General features: G+C 37.1%; 1 protein-coding gene across 3 annotated transcripts; it reads left to right on the top strand.

Moving 5' to 3' along the window:
• Window positions 1-6,461: 6,461 nt before the first annotated feature.
• LOC147558017 (protein THYLAKOID ASSEMBLY 8-like, chloroplastic) lies at window positions 6,462-9,284 on the top strand. 3 transcript variants are annotated; one of them, XR_015234239.1, is made up of 4 exons: window positions 6,499-6,970; window positions 7,238-7,628; window positions 8,726-8,867; window positions 8,957-9,284. XR_015234239.1 is itself a non-coding variant. In XM_086659578.1 (3 exons), exons 1-2 carry the CDS (start codon window positions 6,587-6,589, stop codon window positions 7,625-7,627), a joined length of 774 nt encoding a protein of 257 aa, XP_086515704.1. In that variant the 5' UTR covers window positions 6,462-6,586; the 3' UTR covers window position 7,628; window positions 8,726-9,284. The 3 variants fall into 3 exon arrangements, 2 of the variants coding, with proteins under 2 accessions (XP_086515704.1, XP_086515705.1); XM_086659578.1 differs by having other exon boundaries at window positions 6,462-6,970; window positions 8,726-9,284; XM_086659579.1 differs by having other exon boundaries at window positions 6,469-6,970; window positions 8,751-9,284.
• Window positions 9,285-10,686: the final 1,402 nt, after the last annotated feature.

Raw genomic sequence — 10,686 nt, 5'->3', positions numbered from 1 at the left:
GAGCCTGCCGAATTCACCCCCAAAATCTCAAAGAAATAACTAAATCTAAACTCGGCGAGACCATGTCAAAGTATCTTTTGACTTTCGGCCTACTGATATTATGAATCACACCTAAAATCGCATGTGATGAAACTAATACAAACATGAAAATTAATATAAACATGCATAAACTAATACAAACATCAATACTAACTTCATAAAAGCATTAAAATAAGTAAGATTTTAAGGTATACTTCAAATCAGGGTTTCTTCCTCCTCATTAACAAAACATTTCACCTGACGAAATGACCGATATAATGCCTTCAAATAACATTATAAACGTTCCTAATCAGTTGACTGGAGCTTTCAAACTAAACTAGCTGAAGAAATTAAGATTTTTAAATTGTACGGCAAAAGGGAGGATGCTCAGTTGTTAGCTCCGAATATGAGAAATGAGATATTAGAAAGAGTCTGAGAAAGATAGATTGATGCTCTAAAAGGTGGGATGTGTGCGAAAAATTAGAGAGAGCGGGATTGAAGCTGAATGAGAAAGAATGAGCCGTTTTATCTTCTTTCTTTTTTTTTGAATTTTTCAACGGGTTTAAAGGGCCCGACCCCGAAGAAAAAAACAACTAAGAATAAGAAAGTAACAAAAGAATCGTAAGGGAAAACATCACTAACAAACAACCCTAAGTATACTGCATTCTAATTATACCCCTTTTATCATCTCTCACTATTTGCTGCAGCTCGGGAGGAGGATCATGCGCCGTATATTCTGACACTCCCTCATGTGTCCTCAGTTTCGACAGATAGTCAGCCGCCTGCTTTATTTCTCGAAAACACATCTTGATTGAACAAGTCTCAAACTGACCCCATATATTCCTAATCTCATTCTAAGCATGTAACTTGCCAGGGCGGTTGTTTAGTGTTGTTAGTAAGAATGTCCACTGTAAGTTGGGAATCAGTGGTAATTCCCACTCTTCTTAGCCCACACTTAATTGCTAAATGGAGACCCAAACACACTCCCTGTAACTCATGCTTCAGTACTGAGTCTCGGTGTGTCCTAGTTGTTGCCGCCATAAGTACCTCTCCCTTCGAATTCTGAATAATTGCTCTATAACCCCTATGATGTAGATTGTTGCGGAAGCGTAAAAGTAATGGAATCCACCATTGTTATTAAACTAAACTAATGAAATAAAGCTGATGAAATAAAGATAAAAGCGATAAAACGATAAACTTGATTAATAATAAACGATAAACTTGATTAACAATAAACTTGATTCATAATATTCTCTGATCTGAATAACAAGGACAGACCTGACTTCCTTTTATAGGAACTTAGAAACTTCTAGATAGACTCAAATTAGGATTCCAAAATATCAAAGATACTCAAACATAGAAACTTCTAAACCTAGACTTAGTAGGAAATACTAAAACATGGAAACTCCTAAACTCTAACCCTAATGGGCTCGGTCATGAGGCCCTCTAACTAGTTCGGCCGTGAGGCCCATCTTGATGGTCTCCATCATACTCCCCGACCGAGAACGAACTTGCCCTCAAGTGAGACTCAACAATGCAATCCTTAATTCCCACTTCGAGCGAACGGTGCATTGGGGTCGAAGGACACCCACTTGGACGAAATCATTAGCTTCAATCTCATAGTGCAAAGAATCTTGCAAAAATAAATGTAGGAAAGAAATTTCCAACAAATTGCAACATCTCCCGTCATCTTTTAATTTGATGAAGAAGACCAGAAACACCACATAATATTTTATGGAAAAATCAACCTTGAATTTCTTCACATGAACGATCTTCCCACGTTCATCTTCGTGTTGCTTATAAACCAAACTCGAATATGGCTTAATCAAATCCAAACTAGAATGAACTGACCTTTTCAAGCTAAAAGAGGATAATTCACTTTGTTCTTCTTGTTCCTCCGTCTTTGAGAAAATTTTATTTTTTTTGTCAAGAACTTCTTCAATACCATCGAACACGGTGACCGAAGTAACATTCGAGAACTGTCTACTGGATTCAATCTTTATCTCCGCATATGAAAAATATTCATCTAAAGGAAGAAAAACATACCTAAAGATGTTTTTCAATGTAGTCCAATCGTCGACGAATTTTTTTCCTTGATCAATGAGTCTCCATTGCATCTCGTTGAATTTTTCATAGACTCTTTTAGACAAGTGTTGTTCGATGACAAAAATCTTATCTTCGTCATGGACTTCTTGGTTTATAAACCAATCTTCCATTTGTTGAATCCAAAAATCTATATGATATTGATAATCAAACATAGGAATTTTGGAATCGACATTAATTTTGTTTTGATCTTTTCGATCAACATAGAGTTGTTGTGCATCTCTTAAAGGATCCCAACCTAAACGCGGAAGATTATTCCAACATTCAAGATGAGAAGTATTTAAAAAAAAATTATCTGTTCCCAGATTCTTAAAGCTCTGAATACCAGCTGATGTAGATTGTTGCGGAAGCGTAAAAGTAATGGAATCCACCATTGTTATTAAACTAAACTAATGAAATAAAGCTGATGAAATAAAGATAAAAGCGATAAAACGATAAACTTGATTAATAATAAACGATAAACTTGATTAACAATAAACTTGATTCATAATATTCTCTGATCTGAATAACAAGGACAGACCTGACTTCCTTTTATAGGAACTTAGAAACTTCTAGATAGACTCAAATTAGGATTCCAAAATATCAAAGATACTCAAACATAGAAACTTCTAAACCTAGACTAAGTAGGAAATACTAAAACATGGAAACTCCTAAACTCTAACCCTAATGGGCTCGGTCATGAGGCCCTCTAACTAGTTCGGTCGTGAGGCCCATCTTGATGGTCTCCATCACCCTAACTGAATCGTCGAAAGCACCATCGGTGTTTATAAGCACCTAGTCAGTTGCTGGTCCTTGCCACCGACGGAATTTAGGTGCTCGTATATTCAATGTCATGGCCAGATTCCAGTTCGCAAGGATCTGCTGCCCCCCCTACCATGATGGGTTTTGTCTTTCATGCCATCGCCTTTATTTTAACTTCACTAACGACCACCATACATAATGCTTGTGCTGACTTTGGCTGTCCTCTAAATACTTGGTTGTTCCTCTTGGTCCAAATGTGGTGGAAATATGCATTGAAAACCAAACTTCCTAATCGACCAAGTAATGAATTTCCATGAAATGTGGACACGCACCAATTTACTTCATCGTCCCAAAGCCCAGAATGGTTTCTACTAATACCGAGCATCTCTAATAATTTAGTCCATACCGATAGTGAAAATGCACGCTGGAAAAAAAGGTGTTCGTCACTCTCTATACCGGCTTGACAAAACGTACACTTTTCATCGATATCAAGACCCCAACCCCTCAATTTTTCTTTAGTTTTAAGTCCTCGTTTAAGTGTTATCCAAGTGATGAACGAGTGTTTGGGAACCCCTTCATGACACCATGCCAGATTTGTCCGCGGTACTTACGGTCCCTTTCGTCGTATAGAGTTGTACGTATCTTTAACCGTATACTCCCGTGACGTGGTAATCTTCCATACAACTGTATCTTCTATCAAACCCCCAACTTCTACCTCCTGCATAGAATAAAAAACCGACCCAAGAGCATAACGAACTTGATCAGAACATACCCATTGTCCATTGACCAAAAACTCTGATACTAAAGCTTCCTCTCTAAGACTTGAGTCAACCTGATGAAAGAAAGAAAATCGATCAGCTAGGGATCCGCTAGGATGCCAAATATCCCTCCAAAAGAAGGTATTTCTTCCATCATGAATAACATATTGAATCAGATTTCGAGCTAAGTCCCTGTTGCCTAGGATACGCCTCCAGCACCATGAACAACTAGACGAAGTTTTCATAGTCCAGAAGTTTCTTCCTCTTATTAGGTGACGCTTAACCCACCTGACCCAAGTGTATTTTTATCATTTATGACATCCCGTACATGCCTTAAATTCATTGCATGTGGCATAGTCTCAATATCTCTCAAGCCTAAGCCACCCTCATTTTTTGGAAGACATACCCATGCCATTTCACTGCCAGACGATTACTGCCCTCTTCAAGTCCTTTCTACAGAAATATGTTAAAAATAATATTTATTTCTTTATACACCCGCTTAAGAAGTACGAAGACCGAAACCAATATACTTCCCAAGACTGTCTGTAAAAGAATAAGCCTTCCTGCATAAGATAAGAACCTGACTTTCCAAGACTGTACCCCGAGCTTGGATCCGATTTATAAGAGGAATGCAGTCCTTATACGCCAATCGGGAAGCTAATAACGGAAGGCCAAGATACCTGATAGGTAGAGTGCCCAATTGGAACTCGAGAACTACTCTAATGTCTTCTTTCTGAACATCGGACATGCCCGCGCAGGAAATGGAACTCTTCTCTGTGTTAACTGCCAGACCTGTACCCCAACAAAGTTTACTAAGAACCACCTGTAATGCATAAGCTGAGCCAATATCGCCTCACATAAATACCATAAGATCATCTGCAAAACATAAATGTGTAACAATCGGATTGCGGCAGTGAGGATGCAAACGTAGTGTACTCCTTTCGGACTCCTGTCGTATCAATACGGAGAAAACCTCCATGACCATAACAAAAATATAGAGAGAAAGCGGGCACCCCTGCCTTAACCCTTTCTTTCCTTCGAAATACCCATGAGAGCCTCCATTTACCATGACCGAGAACCGAGGTGTTGTAACACATTCCTCAATCCATCCTATAAACCGTTCCGGTATCCCAAACTTCCTCAAAGGGGTACTTTATCGTTAGGTTAAGCTGATAGTTGGGAGTGCTTAGAGCATGTCCAGACCCAGCCGGCTGAGGCTCCTCCTTCAGTCGCCCCTAACATTAGGGGCGACTGAATGGAGGCCCCAAGTGACCGTTGGGGCCCCAACGGTCACTTGGGGATGCCCCCTAGCCGTTGGATTTGCTCCAACGGCTAGAAATGGATCCAACCCCTATAAATAGGGGTTGGATCCATTTTCATCTCTCACCCTCTTCTCATCACTTTCTTTCTCTCATTCTTGCAACATCCTCTCCATTTCTATCTCTCTTTCTTTCAATTTTTTTTGATCTTTTCATTTGTTCACCCATGGATCCATTAGACATCAACGAATTCGATAACCAAAGTTATATGGAAATGTTGTCCCCTAATTCTACTTACCCGTCGGCTCAATTAGGAGTTGATGATTATGAAGCATGTGAGGATTTTTGTGTGCAAGGAGGGACGACTTCGACAAAGATAACTAAACGGGAATCGTATAAGCCGGATGAAGATATTTTACTTGCTAATTGTTATTTGAAAATCACATTTGATGCGGTTGTCGGAAATAGCCAAAAATATAAAGTATTTTGGCAAAAAATATCGGATGAATATAATGCGAGTGCAAAGTTTCAACGCACACTTAGAAGTTGTAAATCTCGTTTCAGTGAGATAAGCTCGGAATGTCAAAGTTTTATATCGACTTTGAGGATAATAAATAAAGTTCCAAAAAGCGGAGAAAACGATTATGACCGAGTAATTGTTTCTAACTTTTTAATTTCTTTTTTCTATCTTTTCACTTCATTCATAATATATACTTATATATATATTTTGTTTATTTTAGTTACAAAGAGCTATCGAATTGTATAAAAAAAATCATCAAGGTAAAGGGTTTAGGTTCCTACATGTTTACAAAATTTTGATGACACACAACAAGTGGATGGCAGACATGCCAGGAGAGTCAACATCCGGTAAAAGAGATTCTAATACCAATCCATCGGAAGAAAGACCAATTGGCCGTAAACAAGCCAAAGCAAATGCAAGAGTTGGCGAACCATCCACACATTCTACCGCTTCAAAAACTCCCAGTGAGGGATATTGGGAAAAAAGATATGAAGATTCCCAACAAAGATCAGCAACTTTGAGTGAAGCAGTATGGGTTCAACAAGAGACCCTAAAGGTGCAACAAGATTTTCTACGGGTGCAAACGGAGTTGGCGAACCGACAATATGGGATGGACTTAATGAAGATTGATATTAGGTCTCTCGACGAACATGCTCAACAAATGCTTTTAGCGGCGCGAGACGCTTGGTTCAACGGTGCACCACGAGACCCAAGAAACCCCTTCTAGTTATTTTTAATTAATTTTTCTAGTGTTGTTTAGTCGTATTTAAGTAGTTTTAAATTTTTAATCAATTATTAGTTGTAATCGATGTTTTTTTAATTGAATTTTATTAGTAAATTGAGAAATTTCAAATTCAAATTTTCGGCCTCAAGAGAGGCTGGGGCCGGAGCTGAATTTTAGAGGCTGAGCTGAGGCCAATAATTTTAGGTGAAAAAGTGATTTTTTCGGCCTAAGACAGGCTGGGATTGGACTTGCTCTTAGGAAGAGAGGAATGCTTACAACTAAATACCCAGAAATGAAGGGTGCTTTTAAAGAGGACGGCGTTTCAACAAAAAGGGGGCCTATAAAACTTCGCTTGGAAAAAGTTCCGTTACAAAAGTGTTATTTTACGTTCCGCGTTATTGGTTTTAGGGGGAAAACTCAGTTCTTAGCCTTCGACTATCCGCAACTGAAGAAGCTTACTTCAATGGCGATTCGTTCTTTCTGGAGATCAAAAATCCCTTTAATAGCCTCAAATACCATTCAGCATCTAATAAAACCCTTCAATGAATCATCATCACTAGTGATACTTCAATACCCAATTCATGAAATTAACACCAAACCAGTATTTGTATCTGATTCTTTCTTTAGATTTTATCATGATGGTAGACCAAGAGGACCTCTTTGGAGAGGAAAGAAGTTAATTGGAAAAGAAGCTTTATTCGTCATTTTAGGTATGAAGAGATTCAAAGGAGACGAAGAGAATCTCAACAAATTCATTAAAACTCATGTTTTAAGATTGTTAAAGATGGATATGATTGCTGTTCTCAACGAGTTAGAGAGGCAAGAGGAGGTTAGTCTGGCTCTCAAGGTACGATTTTGATCCCTTAAAACTCTTTTTCCCACTGATTTCTCTTCTGGGTAACTGGTTATTTCCTGTGTTTCACTATTTTAGGGTTGAATTTGATCCTCTAAAACCTTAAAATTTTAGGGTTTTATTGAAAGGGTTCACTGTTTTCAGATTAGGCAATCACTTATTATTTATACTGTTTGATTTAGTCTGAGTTTAGGTCTATTGGGGAGTGGTTTGGGTGCAAAAATACTTGAAATTGTAACAAATATTAGGGATTCTTTTCAGATGTTCAGGATAATTCGAAAGCAAGATTGGTATAAAGCTGATGTTTTTATGTACAAGGACTTAATTATCTCATTAGCTAAGAGTAAGAAAATGGAAGAAGCAATACAAGTTTGGGAAAGTATGAGAGAAGAAGATTTATTTCCTGATTCTCAAACGTATGCTGAAGTAATTAGAGGTTTCTTAAGGTATGGATCACCAGCAGATGCCATGAACATATACGAAGATATGAAGAAATCTCCTGACCCTCCAGAGGAATTGCCCTTCCGAATTTTGTTGAAGGGTCTTCTTCCTCATCCCCTTTTGAGAAACAGAGTGAAGCAAGATTTTGAAGAAATATTTCCTGATAGAAATATTTATGATCCTCCCGAAGAGATATTCGGAATGTGTTGAGGTACTATATTTAATATGTTTAGTTTGATTAGTCTCTTCCTCAATATTCTACTGCTTTTGTTATTATGCATTTCGTGTGAGTTTCTTCTTAGATCTTTATTCTTATGGTTAACACTGTACTATTGTTATATCCGTGTTTTCAGTTGTGTCCTTTACGAGAAATTCTTCATGGAGTTTGAGCAAAAAATGAACTCATTTCTCATGTTTGTGTTGCATCTAATGTCGTATTTCAATTTTGTAATATCATAGTTCAATTCCTTTAAGTCTCAAGCTTAAAAATATACAAATCATGGTGTTTATATCACAATAGGATGTCATTGTATGTTCTATATCCCGTACTTCTAATGGTAGACTAGGAGAGAATTTAGACCCAACAAAAAAAAAGTACGCTAGCTATCGCGGGATATACAACTTGCAACTCATACGTTTCATGAGGATTCCCTTACAATTATTAGTAAACTTGCACTCGTAAATTTGATGAAACGATAATATTGGCCTCAACCCAGCTTAAATATCAGAAGCTCTATTTTTTTTTCATATGATCAATTTGAAAACTCCCCAACTCATCCTTGAGCAAGTCAAGGAGGCTTTGACTTAGGGGAGGGGAAGTAAAATAGGACTTAACTGTGGTTGAGTCCATACTGGGTTTAACATGCTTGAGTTTGTATGTGAGAGCTAGTTTAAGCACTGCTTCTAGGTCCTGAAGCTCATAACAAGTAGTAGTAGATTACTTATTCTAAATTCGTTTCTTATTGTGGTAATGGTCTAGGAATAGAAGCTTTTTTTTAGCCTGGCTTCTTTGACCTAGAGGATGCTCCGTGAAATAACAAAAATTTAGAAAGTTTAGCGTTCCCTATTGTGTTTAAAGCTCGGACTGAATATCTTTTACGTAACTTGTGTTTTTTGTTGGCATAATTTTGATCCTCTGTCATGTTGAATCACCTGTTCTATCTCATGTATAAGTTTGATACGTAATTATCGTGCTCCTTCGCTTATATAACTATATGATAGCTTCTGTGGGTTACAACTTTTTAAATGCTTTTATGCTATCTTTTTATATGTTTCACCATTTCACACTCCAAAATTTTATCTTTGTAGGACTTTCAAACTTGCTAGTGGGTAGCTATTTTTCTGAAAAGTTAGTGGGTAGCTATTCAAATGCAATGAGACAGAGTATTGATTTTCCAACACCTGAAGGGAGGACAAAGTTATCATTATTCTGCATATGGAGGACTCAGATGTTGTAAGAATGTTAAGATATTCTTCTCTCATTGAATGCTCAGAATTAGGTTGCATTTTCTCCGTTGCTTATGCACCCATCGTCATGAGTAAATTCCATTAGCATGGCAGAGACAAGAATGGGGGAAACAAAGTTGTACACATTTCCTTGATTTATTCTTCTTTCTTTGAGGTTTGGTTTTCCTTTGATGAACTTATGATTAGGTTCGGAACACTTGTGTGTGACGATAGTTCTCTAACTTTCACTGGTTGAGACGTTTCGATAAGTAACCTATATGATAGATTTGAACAATAGGTAGAACCCGATTCTTTATGTCATTTGAAATATCAACGTAGACGAACCTTTTTTTACTTCTCTCTCTGCAGAAAATCTCTTATATGGTCAAGGAATATCATAGTTATCCACTCATTTAGATTATTCTGTAGCAAACCCTTTTACTTCTGTTATTGCTTTACAAAACTTCATATCTATTTGGTTCATATATGTCTTCAGATTGGTATCTACAAAGTGAGAAACTGTACTAACACGATATTCTTTTTTTTCTCAACTTCTGTATCTGCAAACTGAATCAAGTAGACTCAAATCAAGCCGAATTAGTTTTTAGGCAAACCTGACATAACGAGTTAGGCATAAGCAACAACTCAGAACTTAGATTCGAGTTAACTCTGACCTCGAGTCAGATTTCATGTGTGGCTTCGAAGAAAAAATCACTGCAATTGCTATTGTTTTTCTTTATTTTTCAGACCTGAAACCGGAATTGAGTTTCAATTCAGACTTCAGATGTTTGTTTTTTGGTCTGTTAACAAAATCTGAAAAGTTAGTTGAATAGACTAGACATCTGAATGGGCTGAATAACGCCCATCTTTTTCAGACTTCAAAACAAGTTTGAAACCAAAGGCAGACTCTGAAATGTACCAATTGACGATTATACCCGCATGAATTTCAATGTTTTGGAGAAGTTGACTCTTTAATCCATCTTCTTCAGTCAAACAACTAAATCCTGGACGGGGAGATCTCATTCTTCAGGCTCAATCACACACGCTCACTCTCTCTAGAGTGAAAGAAGGGTTCATCGCACTCTCTCAGAGCTCTCTAGGGTTTAGGGTTCATTACACCCTCGTTAGGGTTCGTCGCACTCTCTCTAGTGTTTACCGCACTCTCTATCTAGGGTTCAATAACATTCTCTTTGCTAGCAGAAAACAATGTAAGGTTTACAGATTAAATTGTGTCATTTTCGTTTTTGTTGTTGCTGTAACCAATTTTTGTTAGTTATGGTGTTAATTGAACATATGGGTTTAAACTTCCATATTCTTCTCTCATCTGGGTGGAATTTTGAAATCCATGAATTATGGGTATCAATATTTCCCTAAGAAAAATGATTCATCATTTTTACAGAACTTGAGAGCATATAAATAAAAAATTTGACATTAAAAGTATATTGAGCTAAGACCCTCTGATCTAATGAGAAAAGGTGGAACCAGTGTTTGCTTTGATTAGGTCTTCTAGAACAAGTAAAACTCCGGTCTGAAACTTGTTCATCATCCTCCTCACAATAAAGTGAATATAGAAACGAGAAGAAAGGTATAGGAAATTGGGTCGAATTCCTAATTTTAAACTTTTTTTTAAGCTAAAAAGACAAGTTGTATTTTGTTTGATTAAAAATCAAAATATTTGTATTTTGTTTAGTTAAAAATTTATATTTTTAAAATCGTCTTGCAAGTTTTTATAACTCTCTTACAAGTTGTAGAAAATCTCTTCAAGTTGTCGCAAACTTCTTACAAGATGTGGTAAACTTTTTATAAGTTGTGGCAATTTAAAG

This window comes from Eschscholzia californica, unplaced genomic scaffold (genome assembly GCF_041429995.1).
Source record: "Eschscholzia californica isolate CP2 unplaced genomic scaffold, dmEscCali1.0.p SCAF_2, whole genome shotgun sequence".
Taxonomy (NCBI): Eukaryota; Viridiplantae; Streptophyta; class Magnoliopsida; order Ranunculales; family Papaveraceae; genus Eschscholzia; species Eschscholzia californica.
This window is presented reverse-complemented; position numbering and strand designations above follow the sequence as displayed.